The 17,159-nt window shown below is 32.4% G+C and overlaps 1 protein-coding gene across 3 annotated transcripts in view; it reads left to right on the top strand.

Moving 5' to 3' along the window:
• LOC140445696 (coiled-coil domain-containing protein 102A) overlaps positions 1 to 17,159 on the top strand; it is a 38,508-nt gene continuing 21,349 nt past the window's right edge. For all 3 annotated transcript variants that reach the window (XR_011951431.1, XM_072537954.1, XM_072537955.1), the window contains exons 1-4: positions 1 to 261; positions 1,528 to 2,174; positions 5,076 to 5,301; positions 12,360 to 12,566. Coding sequence is in view for 2 of the 3 variants with exons in the window: in XM_072537954.1 (XP_072394055.1) it covers positions 145 to 261; positions 1,528 to 2,174; positions 5,076 to 5,301; positions 12,360 to 12,566 (1,197 nt within the window). In the remaining variant the exon portion in view is untranslated. The remainder of the gene's footprint in view (positions 262 to 1,527; positions 2,175 to 5,075; positions 5,302 to 12,359; positions 12,567 to 17,159) is intronic.

The following is a 17,159-nucleotide window of genomic DNA, read 5'->3' as shown; positions in this document are numbered from 1 at the left end:
AACTGTCACTGTCATTAGTGTCAGAAATAATTGTGTCAATTTTGTGAACGCTTTTCATATACAAATACAAATATTTTTAAGCAATATTAATACCATCCAACAAATCGCATTTTAATATTAGTAGATGATGATTAAATATTAACAATGGCTCAAAACAACACTGGTGGAACTTCTTCCAGGCGACAGCATCCAAGAGATCATGATGCAGCTTCTATTACATCTTCTAGAATTGCAGATATCTCAGAGTGGGAAGCTAATGAGGTAATTTTTATATAATAAAGAAAATATGCCAATTATATCCTATATTTTGTTACCTGTAAAAGAAGTTTTTAATTCTTGTAATTCTTTAAACTTTGAATACCATTGGCTAATATGCAGTTAAATTAATATCAAATTATTTCACATCAAAAGTATATCTTAGAAAGATCATTTCTCTCTTAAATATTATGAAGAGAAATGTAAGAATGCATTTTCTGGGTTTTATTGAACTTTTTGTTTTAAACCTTATCCAGGATTTATGTTTAAAACCTTATTTATTAGGAATTGCTCTCAATGAACATCAACAGAATTTGCAAGAAGGGATGTTAAATTTTGATGGTAAATTTTATAGTCAAAAGGGTCGATTCTTGTTGAAGTAAAGTTGTATAAAGTATTTTACTTCCAGTAGCCAGATTTAGTATTTTTTTACTCCGATCTTTTTCATAAAAATAAATAAATATGGAATAACACAAAATAGAGGAATTTGTCAAATGATGTGAATTTTCAATGATAAACTACAATTAGATTTGCATTAAGATAGAAAGAAAATAGACAAAGTAAAATTAAATCAGATTTTCTGTTCCCAAAAAGAAAAAGATGCAAAACTACCCTGGAAAAATACCATAATATATTATTAACCAAAGAGTCTGATAGAAAACTACTAAAATCAATAGAGACAATAACAGAAAGTATTGATGTAATAGTTCCAAATAGAAACAAGTTATGAATATTATAAGATTTTGAATATTTCTTATACTACTAGGTAGTTAATTGTAGGTTTACAGTGCTTTTAAAAAAAGTATGATCTATAATTCTCAGATTGTTTCTATTCTAGTTAAAATAGTCATATCAAATGAGTACTTATTAGAATTTGTAGAAAATACACTCTATATTTAAATATTGGCATATGTATTAATTGCTCACATTACACTCCCTGACAGTTATATTTGTAACTCCAAAATAATTTCTATAAATTTTTCTTGACCTACTTAGTCGAATTTGTTTGTCACTTTTTATTTCTCTAGATATACCTGCTTGCCAAGGTTGTTGGGACATCCTTCCTGTATAAGCAACTTACTGAATTTTTAAACTTCTATTTACTTATAATTTTCACAGAATGCTTTTCTGCGCTTTGTTTATATTGTCCAAATCTATTTTATTCTTTAAATTTCCTGAAAAGTTTAAATTCCAGCAATTTTATAGTGTATATACAACATCTTTTTAACAAAATATGTTACTTTTATCTAATACTGAATTTTATTTTAACAGGCTCTGCGCCAAAGGGAGCTTGAAGAGGCAAAAGGTCGGGCTGCACAAATGGAAAAAACCATGAGATGGTGGTCAGATTGTACTGCAAACTGGAGAGAAAAGTGGAGTAAAGTAAGGAATGAACGCAATAAGGCAAGGGAAGAATGTAAACAAATGCGCTCAAAACTTGATACAGTGCTTAAAGAAACAAATAACTACAAAAGAGATAAAGAAGAATTAGAATTACAAAACGATCAGCTTAAAAAGGAAATAGAAAAAATTCACATATTGCTATTAAAGCATGCAGGTCAATTTGATTCACAAATCCTAGAAGCTCTAAGTGACGATCCTCTTAAAGATTTTGTGTTCAGTACAAACTCACCTGTGAAAGAAAGAGAAAATGGTGTAACATCTTCACAATCCAATCCTGAATGTGACAGTACTATCGAGCAAAATGTCGATAGTTCTACATTTGAAGAATATGTTTTACAAGGCGCTCTACCTCGATTTAAAGATGCTGATAAAAAGACTAGTTCTGTGGACGAAGATGTTGCTAATGGTTTGGAGAAACTTTCAAATGATTTTGAAGAAGAATATATTTTACAAAAATTGTCCATGCTGCAATTAAGGTTAGAAGAAGCTACAAAAACCTTACAAGCTGAAAGAGAGTAAGTAATCATATTATGTATATAAATTAGCAAGTATTATATATGTAAATATAGTACTTAAGAAAATAACGGGATAAATTATTGTTTGGATAGGGAATTGGAAGAATGCCTTTCAGTTTGTATAGGAGTCCTTTGTGCCATACTCTATCGAATGCCTTTTTTACATCTAAGAAGCTTGAAATATTTTTTTTTGTCAGTGGCAGTAAAGATTTTTTATTATTATTCTATGGGTCTGTTATATTATAGAATGTCTCACACGAAATCAAAACTGGAACATAGATATTTCTTCATCTAGGTTAATCTTTGAAGTGGTGGTCTTTTAAGTATTTTAAATGTTATTGGATATTCTTTCTCTTAGTGATTCCAAGGATGACTTTTCCATGACTCTCTGTGCTAATCTTAAATTTTTTACTGCCTTTTTTGTTAATATACTCGTTTTCATCGTTCTTGGCGTGTGCCTGAAATAAGCTACTACGGAATTTTTAATATTCGTCTCTCTCTGATACACAGATGCGTAATTCAATTGTGCGAGTCACGTTCGTCATGGTAAAGTGCGATGAGAAGGGAATGAAGAGACCACTCACGTCTCCCAGTATTGTAGCAATAACACCGATGCGTTTGGCCGATACGGTGTCGGTGATAAGTTCGGCCTCTTTACGAATACAGATAGCTGGCAGTGACGTGTTTTTTTTTAACATGTTACCCTGATCTGTGCAGGTTTGAAGTAGCTGATGAAATAGTTTTTATAAGTAAACAGTTTTTAATTAATTAATAGTTTGAGCTCTTACTGTGTGGAATTCCATTACATAAAATAATACTCTCAACACCTTAAAAATTCCAGTTTATTATAAATTAACTCTGTCTCTTCCGATACCCATTGCAATAATGACTTGTGGCATTGTTCTTGAATGAGCTGGCTAATAGGTTTATAATTGTAGCAATTACCATTGATATTTTATGTTGTTTTAGTCGATTTTAGTCAGTCATTGTTGGAATTTGTTCCGAACAGTTTTACTTATTATTTTTTGTTGTGAATAACTAATTGTTCTATTTAATAAAAAAAATGCCGGGAAAAACGATAACAGGAGGAATGCGACAATGTGTAGTTCTTATCTTAAAAAAGAAAAAGAAAACAACGGACCTTTGCTTTCGTTATCATCGGTACATGAACGAGTAGCGGACGCTTTGAAAATCAGTCTTTGCACAGTGACAAGAATAAAGAGTGAATACAAGACAGGGGCAGCTCTTACTACACCAGGAGAGTCACGTAATGTACAAAAAAAAAGACTAATGATGTCAGTGATACTATAAAAGGAGAGATTAGAAATGTACTGTATGGCATGAAAGCAAAAGGAGAGCACGTTACAATTAAAGTTCTAAATACACAATTAAGAAACAAGCATCTCTATGACGGTTCTGATACAAGTTTGTGGCGTCTTATGAAAAATTATGGGTTTTCATACAAACTAGAAAATAGTAGACGAGTGCTATGTGAGAAACCATGTATTGTCTCCAAACGACTGTATTTTTTGAGGCATTATATGAGAAATTTTTTAAGTCCAAGCCCACTTCAGTTCGTTTTTTTAGATGAAACATGGATATTCCTAAAAGGGGCATATAAACGTACTTGGCAAGATGATTGTGTGAAAAGCATCAGAAAAGGACACGAAAATACAGGTAAACGCTTTGTTGTTTTACATGCCGGAAGTAGGCAAGGATTTGTTAAAGATGCTGGATTACTGTTTTCTACGAAATCGAAGAATGCAGACTATCATGATTCTATGGATAAAGAGTCTTTTAAAAAGTGGGTCTCCGAAAAGCTGATACCAATGTTGGAGGAACCATCTCTAATTATTATGGATAATGCCTCATACCATAGCTCTTTAATAGAAAAGTTACTGAATGCCAGTTGGAAAAAATCGGACTTACAAGAATGGTTACGAGCGAAAAAAATAATTTTTGACGACGATTCGGGCAAAACAGAGCTATTGAGTCTTTGTCGCCAGAATAAACCACAAAATACCAGGTACGTTATAGACGAGCTACTCCAAGAACGTGGGTATCAGATTTTGAGATTGCCTCCATATCACTGTCAATATAATCCGATTGAGTTGGTCTGGGGCATTTCTAAACAATACTATGATCGTCATATTGGAGAACATGGACGTGGACATGAAACAGTGAAAAAAGTTTGGGGCGATGCATTAGCTGAGACAACACCTGCAGTGTGGGCGAGTTGTGTTAACCATACTGAAAAATTAATTCAGGACGACTGGGCAAAAATGGTCACATATGATGAAAATGAAAGTAGGATTATCGTCGATTTGGCGGAAGATTCCAATGATAAAGACAGTTCCAGTGAAGACGCTGACTGATTAGCTAATTAATCAAGGTCAGTACGTTGTAACAGTTCAGAATTCGCTACAGTGCTTAAAACTTAAAAAATCTGTATAATTTTTTAATTGAAGTGGGTTAAATAATTAACACTTTTTTGGGTATATTTCAAAATCCTTTTAAAATGTACTTTTCGTTATATCCTGTCCTATTGTACTGCAAGCTAGAAAAATACTTCTTCGCAATTTATACGTATATTCCGTTATTAGAAATTTAATGAAAAATAATTTATAATTTTCTTTTATAACTATTATTTCGTTTGACATGCTACATTTTGCTCCGCCACTGAAGGAGGTAAACGAATCGAGCTTAGACAAGGAAAGACAGATGAAACTTATTGCAAGTGTTTTTACACGCACACGCCAAGAACGATGAAAACGATTATATCTACTCTTCCTGTGTCATTACCAGTAATATGCATTGTTTATATAAATTTCTCTTTAGATGTACTAATATATCTTTTAAACTATTGACATCAATTATTTAACAGTTTTCTTTCTTCTTTAGTGAAAAATCACAGCTTCATCGCAGCATCGATCGACTCAATACCGAGCTCCAAGAAACAAAAGACAGATGTGATGAAATGAAAGAATCAAGACAAGATACAATGCGTGAAATTTTGTTACTTCAAGATCAACATCAAAAGGAGTTACAATTAATCAAGGCTGATTTACAGGATGAAGCTAATTCCAGGGAAGGAATGGATAAAAGACTAAATGACCTAAGAGCTGAGGTAAGCGAGTCTAATAATGTGTAGTTTATTATTATTTTTTTATTTTGAATATGACATATATTTTATATATAGAGTGCAACAAAAATTTTGGGAATGTGATGTAGTGTTTAGCACAGGTGGGTGGACTGTTTTTACCAGTGGCGGGCGGAAACAGGTAGATTTAACATAATCTTTCATGGAGGGGTGCTGTCACCACTACTCTGGAACATAGTTCTAGATACCCTGGTTGACCAACTCAGCAGCAACGGTTTCTACACAATAGCCTATGCAGACGATATTGCTGTCCTGCAAAGCGGTAAGTTTGAGAACACACTATGTGAGAGATCATTAGTTGCTCTCCGACTAATACAAATATGGTGCAAGGAACACTCACTATCTATAAATCCTAAGAAAACAGAGATGGTCCTCTTTACCAGGAAAAGAAGAATCACGGGCTTAATACCCCCAAGGATTCTAAACTACAGTCTAATTTTTTCTGTCTAGGTGAAGTACCTTGGTATTAACCTTGACAGGAAGTTAACATGGAACTCACACTTAGATGGTAGAGCTAAAAGAGCATATATTGCCTATGAGCAGTGTCGACGAATGGTCGGACGCACCTGGGGGCGTTGGGGGGCCTGGGTCTACACTGCTGTCATTAGGCCAATGCTAACTTACGGAGCTATTGCTTGGGTACTAAAAGTGCTACAGGTAACAGCGATTAACAAACTAAACCATATTCAGCGGATGGCTTGCATAAATATAACAGGTACCATGAAAACAACACCAACTGCTGCAATGGAGTTGATCATTGGCATCACGCCTCTAGATATATATGTCAAAGAGGTGGCGTTAGTGACAATGATGCGACTGTGCTCAGCTGGTGCAAACCTTGATGTAGGAATGGGCAATTGAGAACTCGTTTCTGGCGAGGTGCGCTACCACTGCTACAGGCAGGCTGCGACTCAATTGAACCAAAGTTTGTCTTTAAAAAACCCTACAAAATCGAAACAAGACAGGATAGGGAGACAAACGTGGCAAATACCTATTGCATATACACCGATGGCTCCAAATGAAAGAAGGCTCAGGATGCGGGATATACTCCAGATCACTGAACCTAAGAATAAACTGGGGTATGGGCAAAAATGCCAGCGTAGTTTAGACAGAACTGACTGGTATCTCCATAGCCGCAAAGGAGATAACCCAAAAAGGTATAGCAGGGAAAACTATAATGATCTGCACAGATAGCAGACAAGCGCTACTAACCTTGAATAGACCACGTGTCACATCAGGGTTAGTAATGGAGTGTCACGAGTCACTAACTCAAGCTTCGGATGGTAATAACATCATCCTGAGGTGGGTTAAAGGACACAATAGGAATAAAGACAACCGCACTGCTGACCAATTATCTAGGAAGGTGGCAGACCTAAGACTCTTAGGACCTGGGCATCTTTAGGTTACACTAAGTAACCTTGAAGAGTCAATATCAAAGAAGTACTTGGGAATGACCAGGAAAAACCTATGTTTGACACTTGGTTTTTTAACTGGTCATTGTCAACTAAGCAAACACCTCCACACACTGGGGCTAGCAGACACACCTCTATGTAGGAAGTGTGACCGAGAAGACGAAACTGTAGATCATGTCCTATGTGAATGCCCGGAGTTATCGTTAATACAAGAGTACGCGTTCGGCGAGTCCTAGCTCACACCTGCCCACATAGGAGAGATGTCTCCTGGTGACTTGTCCTCCTTCCTAGAAATGGCAGGATGGACAATGAGCTAAGGGTGACAACTCCCTGGGAGGATGCACAATGGGTCAATTGAGGCCTAAGTGCTGTGAAACTTAACTCGCCCTCCCTACTCTACAGATACAGATACAGAACATAATCTTTCATAAGTATATTCAATTAAAGTGAGAAATAAATTTGTTAATTTTTATTTTCATAGTTTTTAATCATTATGAAGTTTATAGTCAGTTGCACTCGATAAAATAATGAGTAAAATATTAGGAGGACTTTAATATATAATAAATTCCTAAATATTTACAATTAACATTAACACGAAGAAAGGGTTTCAATAATACAAACAAAAAATAAGTAAGTAGTTTATTTTAACTAATTAAATAATACAGATTGAACGAATTTAAAACGGAACATACAATTTAATATATGTCTGTTTGAACTGCATTTGAAATAGTGGACCAATATAAAACTTGGACAAAAATAAATCCATACCCGGTGATAGACATTGTATAAAATATCGTTCAACTATCTGTCTCCTTTAAAGGAAAGAGGAGCTTGCCTAATAGTCGGAGAGATAGAGCCGAAATTTTGAACTGATCAGAGTAATATGACATTTCTCTATTGGAATATATTCATTGTAACTGGGTTAAGACTTTGCCTTATAGGCGGACGCCCCTCGTGGTACAGGGGGTGGCTATACAGGGATGAAGTTGTAATTTTTTTCGGAAAAATTAACGATCGATAATGTGGCTGAAAATTTGCCCAGAGTAAGATCTTGGTATAACTAGACGAAATCTTAAAGGGCGGACGCGAGAGTGGATACATAAGGGGCGGCGGACAGGGGTGAAATTGCAATTTTTTGGGGAAAAATTAACGATAAGTAATATGTCCGTAATTTTCATGGCTTATTATTTAGCCCCTAAAAACTCTAAATCCAAAAGAGCGGACAGCTGGGTTGGTACAGAGAGCCATAAAACGGGGTCAAATGTACCACTTGCCTGCGCATTTTAGGTCTCGGTAACAATTTCCAAACTGATTTTATTATGATATTTTTATACCGATTGATTTGAAAATTTGTATGCTCACTTCTGTTACTATTCTGAAAAGCGTCAAGTAGAGTTTTCCTCAAAATTTTCCAAAAAAATTTCCGTAAATGAAAATTTTCGTAATTTTTTCTCACTCTCACTGATGTCATCACATTCATCATCTTCGTCACTTCAATAATATCACATTCATTATCTGCTTCATTTTCAATCACTACTTCTCGAACTGATTCTGGCATCTGAGGTCCACTAAACCATTTAAATTTATATGTTTCATCTTCAAACTCCCAACCATGTTCTTCATCAATCAATTCTGTTGGTACTTTTTTATGATTATTTGTCCAAATATTTGAAATATAATGGGCTCGCAGTAGATGTTGGTGTAATTCATCTTGACATGGTGGTAAGCTTGAAGCATCGAAATTTTTTAGTTTTTTTTTTTGACTCGTTCACATTATGCAACTTACACTGCCGGTTAAATAGTGAAAATCTGACATCGTTTACTTTTCTTTTTGGAATTGTTCTCGTCAGTCATGTTCCCTATAAGTGACATATGAAAGTTTCTAAGGTTTCAAAAACTTCATTACAATCGAAGTCAGTTTCACCAAGTTGGATAAAAGCATCTTGATTCTTATTACATTTAGCGCATGCGTCTAGAATTACTGATCTAAATGGAACGCGCATCATTATTATTTTAATATTTTAAAATAATAATGATGCAAAATTAATGTCCAAACAGAATTTGTAAAATTATAATTAACTAATGAAAAAAAAATTCAATCAATTTACAAGTTAAAAAAAATATAGAAAATATCTACAAAGTAAATTTCAAAACTTAAAAAATTGATAATTCAACTATTAAATTGATTTTTATTAATAATTATTTGTAAAATGTTAAAGGAATTCTACAAATTGAATTTTACTTATTGATAAATAGAAATAATATATTTTGTATTTGATTATTAATGTAATAATAAATCAAATTTTTCTTATCTGAACAACCATTATTTATGCAATATGAATTTAAAAACCTTTTTATTGTAATAAAAAATAAATAAAATTACTATTTGTTATACCAAAAATATTTAATAGTTAACATTATAAAATTACTTTAATTTAATAAAATATCAAATATCAAACATTTATTCAATTAAAAATTAATTCGTAAAATATTTAGATTTAAGAAAAAAATGTGATTTGTAAAGTAAATATGACTTTAGTTTGAAAAAAAAACATTATCATAATATCATTTTAAAACTACAAAATATTCTATAAAAGATTCAGACGATGACGTAGAGTTTTATCAAATGTTTTAGAAAAGTTTTTCTAAATTTTTTTTTCTTATTGGAAAAATCGTTTGAAAATTTTTGGAAAAAAATCATGGTATAACTTACAGAAAATCGAAAGGATTCTACAAATTAGATTTTACCTCAAAAAATTACGAAAATTTTCATTTACGGAAATTTTTTTGGAAAATTTTGAGGAAAACTCTACTTGACGCTTCTCAGAATAGTAACAGAAGTGAGCATACAAATTTTCAAATCAATCGGTATAAAAATATCATAATAAAATCAGTTTGAAAATTGTTACTGAGACCTAAAATGCGCAGGCAAGTGGTACATTTGACACCGTTTTATGGCTCTCTGTACCAACCCAGCTGTCCGCCCTTTTGGATTTAGCGTTTTTAGGGGCTAAATAATGAGCCATGAAAATGGCGGACATATTACTTATCGTTAATTTTTCCCCAAAAAATTGCAATTTCACCCCTGTCCGCCACCCCTTATGTATCCACTCTCGCGTCCGCCCTTTGGGATTTCGTCTAGTTATACCAAGATCTTACTCTGGGCAAATTTTCAGCCATATTATCGATCGTTAATTTTTCCGAAAAAAATGACAACTTCATCCCTGTATAGCCACCCCCTGTACCACGAGGGGCGTCCGCCTGTAAGGCAAAGTCTTAACCCAGTTACAATGAATATATTCCAATAGAGAAATGGCATATTACTGATCAGTTCAAAATTTCGGCTCTATCTCTTGGACTATAAGGAAGCGATAAGTGGTTTGACAGCATAATAACTGCTTGTGTAGTCTAGTTTTTTCAGTGATTCTAGGCAACCTATTTGGGTGGAGTTTTAACTTGTTCTTGAATGAATTCAGAATCCAGCAGCCCGCTGAAATATTGGATTTTTATAATATAATTATTTGACAACCTTTTGTTGGCCAACCACCTAAAGCGGAGTTGAGCCGAAATACATTGATTTCGTATGTTCCGTTTTAAATTCGTTCAATCTGTATATTTATTTGTCTGAACAAGAAAGCCTTAAATGATGATTCTAAGATCTCTATTCCTGAATTTGAATCACTATCTTCATCCTCAGAAAGGCTTTCTTGGGATGAACCAGTATTAAAAAAAATTGTATGTGGTCCAACGCAATCCCTAACAAATGTTCTTTTTTTATTTGAGTGTTTTGAAATTTTTGTATTTTGAAATTGTTGTATGTGTTTACGTATATTAGCCCACTCTTCAACACTTCTGAAAATTTTGGTTTTGCTATATTTTCAACATCATTTATATTAAATGGTGTGTAATGAATCGCTGCTCTACATTTGGCCGAAACCTGTATTTTTGCGATAGGGTTTAACTCTGGGTGATAAGGAGGCAAGCCAAGTACTTTATGTCCATCTTGTTCAAGCTCATAATCTAATACATAAACAGGTGGAAAACGTGGTTTATGGTTTATTAACTACAAGGGCCGAGTTTTTGAAGAGCTGAGTTCTAACCTACAATATGTTTGCCCATCATATACATTACCAAAAGGTGTTTTTTTAGAGGTATAGAACTTTGAAATAGAGTAAAACAAAGACGATTTTTATCAATTGACATGAAATTTACTTTATTCGAAAGACAATCTTTTGGCATTATAATTTAAATATGATTTCTGGTATAGGATCTTCATGACTTCTGATGTAGTCTAATCTGGCGATTAGACTACATCATACCAATTTTTGATCACTTTTTTTAATATTTGTCGCCGTATATCGGTCAAGAAAATGTGCTTGAAAATTGAGTTGTCCTAAACTATTTTGAATTAGGTCGTCCAGAACATAACTGAATGAAATGGGAGATATGTTACTTCCCATGGGAATACCAAATTTGAGAATGTAGAATTGGTCATCAAAAACAAAAAATGTAGATTTTTTTTTCTATATCAACCTATCATGATTATTTTCACCGCTATTTAACAAATACGTTGCAGGACGTCCCTATGTTCTATTGCCAGCGGGTTTCCATTCTGTGATATTTCTTGTGTTTCGAGCATTTTCCATTTTGTACAAGTAACCTAGTCAACGAATTCTACGAGATTTAACAAAATATTCAATATCGGCGTAATTGATTAGTTTGTCGAGGTCATAAGGATTCTGTAGATATTCTGCTTTCGATTAAGTTTAAACATTTTTCTTAGCACTTTTCTTTTCAAGACATCTAAGATCATCTTAGTATTTCTTCAGAAAAATACATGGTTTACAACCGTAGGCCTCGTTGTCCCCATTAGCTCCATCTAGGGATGTTTCAAAACATCATGAAATACGCTTGCCAAAAAGTGAATCCCAAAAACATTAACTATTTTACTTTCATACTGAATTCAATATAAATAATTAAAAATAAATACTCCAACTATTTTGCTAATGCAAATATTATTTTTGCGTAGCGAGCAGATTATGTAATAACCTGTTACCTAGATAACCTACATAAATACTACACCAAGTTTATTTTCTCATTTTCGGACATCCTCCATTATGCAAGTTTTTGGTACAACATATAATGGTTGCATGTTAATACAATGCATACAATGGTTAATATTAGCTCGCAATACTTCTTCTCACCACCAGACCAGAATATCAGCAATCTCATTATTCCCACCCCCTGCAATGTTACTTTGTTGTGGTCAGCCAGTTGCTTATGGGACTGTTTGCCATTACAAGCTGTCACTGACTCCTAAGTTGTAGACTTAAGAACCATCTGTGCAACTTGGCTATTTTGCTTACATTTCTCTTTCTTCTGTTCTTATGGTTTAAAATTTTTTTATATTGAAATCTTTGGCTAGGACCAATTAGGCCTTTGTTGGACAAACTGTTTTTCATTGAACCAATCACATTTGACCAACAAGAGTTGTTGTATGTAAACAAGTCAAGTCCAAACTCTTGTCTGGATGAACTAAATATGTAAAATTGTAACACTGAGTATAAAATTAATTTTATAGTTCAATCTGATTTGAATTTCTCGCTGTTTTAGTTGGAAAGATTGCAAGCTGAGAATGCAGCTGAATGGGGTAAAAGAGAAAGACTCGAAACTGAAAAGCTAGCCATTGAAAGAGATAACAAAAAGTTACGAAGTGAATTGAGAGATATGCAGGAAAGGATGGAAAGAAGAGGTCGGCCTGTCACAAATTCCGACGCCGAAATTAGACATCTCCAACAAGAACTAGCTGATAAAAATAAGGTATGCAAAAATTCGATCGTTTTTATCTTTTAATCAATCAAACGTAAATATTGTAAATATTTACATATTTACAGCTTGTATAATTGGCACAGTATATTGCTTAAAAAGAATCAGTAGGTTCACTCTCGCATTTTCACGGTTCCAATTTTGAATCCACTCCTAGGTATGTGCGCAATAGATTTGGCGAAAAATGCTACTGTTGCAAGATTTAAAATATTCCATCAGTTTCAAAGAATATTCCAAAATTATAATAAAATAATTATTATAAAAGTTCTTCGAAAATTGGAATATAAATTTCATAAATGGTAAAATTCTTCACATACCCACTATATACACTTCTAAAGTTTGAAAAATCATATTGCCTAATTGACTTAATCTATTCAAATAATTAATCATAAGTATCTATCCATTGATTGATTACATTTGGCAACATTGATTTTATCCCATGGTACAATGAATACACAAGGTATGATATATAATGTTCCAAAATCGGTTCGCTTTCGCGCATGACGTAGTCAAGAACGCTTATTCCCGCAACATTTGAATGTAGTTGTACTTATAGGAAAGACTTTTAATTTTACGTTTTTTATATAATTTGGCTAATTTAATTATAGTAATTATAAAGAGATGATAAAATTATGTTATTATAATATTTATCCTTTATAAAACATAGATATCCTTTATAAGACAAGTTTTAATTATCTTTTATTACACGTAGGTACAGGTTAATTAACTTATACTTCAGAGTTCGATATTTCAGATGTTTAAAAAGATACAGAAAAGTGGTAATGGAGGTACACAAAATTTGTACGTATATATACCTACTAAACTAAACACAAAATCAAAATAAATAATGACAAAGTCAACTTTATTTATATCGAATGAGCTAGCTGGCCATCGAATATGAGTGTAGTGAGGGCACACAATATTGCACAACATTTAAAATGACATCTTTTGTAATATTCACACATAAAATTATCTTGGTATTGTTTATAATAATGATAACATTGTATATTTTAATAATGATAACATGATTTAACAAAGAAAAATATGTTATTTTGGAAGATGCTAAATTGATTTCCTCCGAAACAGTTCTTATTGCAAATTGCATAGCAGGCTGAGGCTAGTTTCTTACTTAACAAATCGATATGAAAAAACCATTTAAGGTTTCATGACTAATAATTAATAAAAATAAAGATTTAGACTTACGTCGTTGACCTAGAAGTAGTAAGAAGCTGCTCAACATACTTTTTGTCTCTCTGTGTTCGCCTCCTTGTACGCGTTTCTTTTGGTTGGTTAAAAGGGTAGCCGATGTTGATTTAGGCAAATAAAGACTAGGTACTGCCTCAGGTTTCAGTTTTAGACCCTTTTTAGGAACGTAATTTAAAAGTTCCTGTTGTAGATTTCTTTGGTAATCTTCAGTTTTAAAATGTGTAGAACAAATTCTTGCAGTATTACAATTAAAATTATCCTATCTACAACAAGATATAATCCACAGTTTTCTGGTCACACTATCTTTAGGAAATGTATGAAACCTAATGATTTGATCTTCATTGTCACTATTGCAACAAGCAATTGCACAGCATACTTTGAAAAAGGTACAAAACCAGATATACAATGGCAAATAAAAACTTTCAGTTTTACAAAAAAATACTATACAGTATAAATAAATAGTAACTAAACACCATTTGTATAAAGACACATATGTAAGCATATATCAAAATTATTTTTCTATTATAAAATAGATGACTCAGTCAGTATTGAGTTACTTTAAAATATATTTATTATCTCATAACTTGCAATTTGCAATAGTCACCATTGATAACTAATATTATTGTTGAACTTTTGTTTTTATACAAGCTTTCTGTCTTGTCGGTGTAAAGTCGTCTGAAGTCGATATTTATTGTGTTTCGCGTTTGAACTAATTTGTGTCTTATTTTCATATTATTATATTGTTTGATATGTAAATTTTGCATATAATAATCGGTAGGTTATAGTAATGTGTATATTTTTTATTTTACTAAATTTCATTATAACTCATCTAAAATACCATATTGAATTGTAAAACAGATTTTTCTCTATTGTACTCTATTTTGTTTTTATTTCAGTAAAACTGCTTGGAAGTGAGTGACAGTAAATGAGAATAAGCAAATCTACTACTATTTACCTATTCACAGTATTTCCTCTGCAGAAAATTTTTAAATTTCAAGGGATTTGCAAACAAAAAGAGTACTTATATTATTAGTATATGTATGAAAACAAAAATAAATATTTCGCCTGAATCTCTAGGAGAAGTAAAGGTTTTACGCTACTGAAAATATATTTTTTATTCAATTATAACCAAAACAAAACATTTAAAAAAAAATTAGATCACTTTTTAACCATAATTTCAAAATTAATGTGTACGTTAAGCTTTAATAATGGGTTCGAGGTGGTTCAGGCGATCTTAACTACGTCACACTCCTGGGCCAGCTGTCAAATGTCATGCGCAATATCATACCTTGTGTATTCATTGTACCATGATTTTATCCCAAACACGTGTTTGTGTTTATGCTGTGAAACTACAGTTATTTCAGTAATTTATATATAAATTTCATTTATTTGTTGTTATATAGCTGGTTTTTAAGTTTATTTCGTATTTAATACATATTACTGTGATATTTCTCCAGTTTTCTAAGTGGTTTTATTATTTTAAACGACGGATTATGATGAATTCAGTCAAAACAAAAGTTTATTATTGCTGTGTAGATGTAGAAAAAATTCCAGGGACCATAACAACTTGAACTTGAGTTTCTTCAGGTTTCCCAAGGATGAAAATCGGTAAGAACTAAATTCTCTATTTAATATCATTGACTTCATAGGTGTTGTATTTTTAGGTTTGCAGAATGGAAGAAAATTGTTCAATGTGAAAAACTTGCCATGTACAGTGCTCAATATTGTTATGATCACTTTAGAATATGCAGTTTACATTTTGACTAACCGGCCTTTGCAGGAATGCTAAAAATCAGGTTGAAAAAAATGCAAAACCATCTATTCATCTTGTGAGATTAAACATTCCAGTTCAAGGTATGTTCTTTCTTTCAGGTCAATAATGAGAGAACTCATTTTTGTAATTTTGTAGGCACACCTGTGGAGAAGTTACAAACATTTGCAAGTACCCCGGAATCATTTACATATAGAATTGAAGGTATGCATATATTTTTAAAACTAATTGTTGGATATTTGTGGGAAATTGTAAATTTTTGTCATGAATGTGGTAGATAACTGTCTGAATCTAAACTCTAGAAATCATTCATCTATTGTGGCTAATAGAGCATTTGTCTGGGTAGATTTCATACAGCCCCTTCCTAAGCTTAATGCTTGAAATTGGAGTCTAACTTTTTAATTGTTTATGTGCTGGTTTTATGAAGATACTTCAAAAATCTAGATGGGTCTTACTAAGCTGCAATGGCTTGAAGAAGAGTAGATGGGTCTGCTCTACACCAAGTTCTGCAAAAGGATCTCATGATTCTATCTTTAATAGCTTTTCCAATTATATTTTCAATATGCTTATCTGGTAGGTTTTTAAATTGTTTTTTTTTTAACTAAATAGACTCACTTTTAATAACTGAAAGATTGTGAAGGTTGCACCCTTCATGAATATCTGACAATATGGATTAATGAGAGTGGAGTCCTAAATGGGATTTAGACTGTTATATAGAAGGACTAGGTCACTAGCATAAGAACGTAGGGTGGTATTAAATTATGTGAATGACAAGAATTTTAACTGAAAAAACTATTTTTATGATCAATTCAATGCTGCTGTTCAATGTTAATCTTTCTAGGAACATCAGCTGTAGAGGAATTACAGGCAGTAACAAGTACCTCTGGGGAATCTATGACATATAGTATTGAAGGTATGCAAATATTATTAAAATTAATTGTGACTCTGACAACAATTTTTATATGAAAGATGTACCTCATTTATTGAAGACAAAATGAAATAAGTTTTTCAAATAATATTTTGAAATTGGTCACATTTTGGTAAAATTTTGACAATGGTCCTAGTGAGAAAAACATTCGGAGGCATTTTATATCTAATATAAACAACAAAAACCTCGTTTGTCCCAGAAGCTTATAGATGCATACATTTTTTCATTTTCAAAAACTTCCAATAACAGTGTTAAAACAGTTAAGTTTATAGAAAAAACTGACAAAATTTTCAATTTAATGAATTCAAAATTCAGTAAAACCAAATCTTTCAATAGGCCTTTTATGGTTATATTGAAAATTAGTTTTTAGATACATTTAGAAGAGAGAGATAAGTCAATGGATTCCCTAAAACATTAGTTTCTTGATGTTGAATTATTTATTTATAATTTTCAGGTGCCGAAAATGTTGGAGAGTTTGTATCTAATATATCTTCAGATATATATCAAGAGGAATGTCACAAATCAAAAGGTAGTTCAAATATATAATGACATCCATTTCTTCATATTTGTGATGAATCTAATATTCAATTAGCGCCTCCAACTTCTTCTTATTAGAATATTTGATATCAGAAACCCTGGTAAATCACTTGTGATCTTGTTTTAATGAAAATTTACTTATTTC

The sequence above is a fragment of the Diabrotica undecimpunctata genome, chromosome 7, assembly GCF_040954645.1.
Source record: "Diabrotica undecimpunctata isolate CICGRU chromosome 7, icDiaUnde3, whole genome shotgun sequence".
Taxonomy (NCBI): Eukaryota; Metazoa; Arthropoda; class Insecta; order Coleoptera; family Chrysomelidae; genus Diabrotica; species Diabrotica undecimpunctata.
The sequence above is the reverse complement of the archived record's forward strand: the minus strand, read 5'-3'. Positions and strand labels throughout refer to the sequence as shown.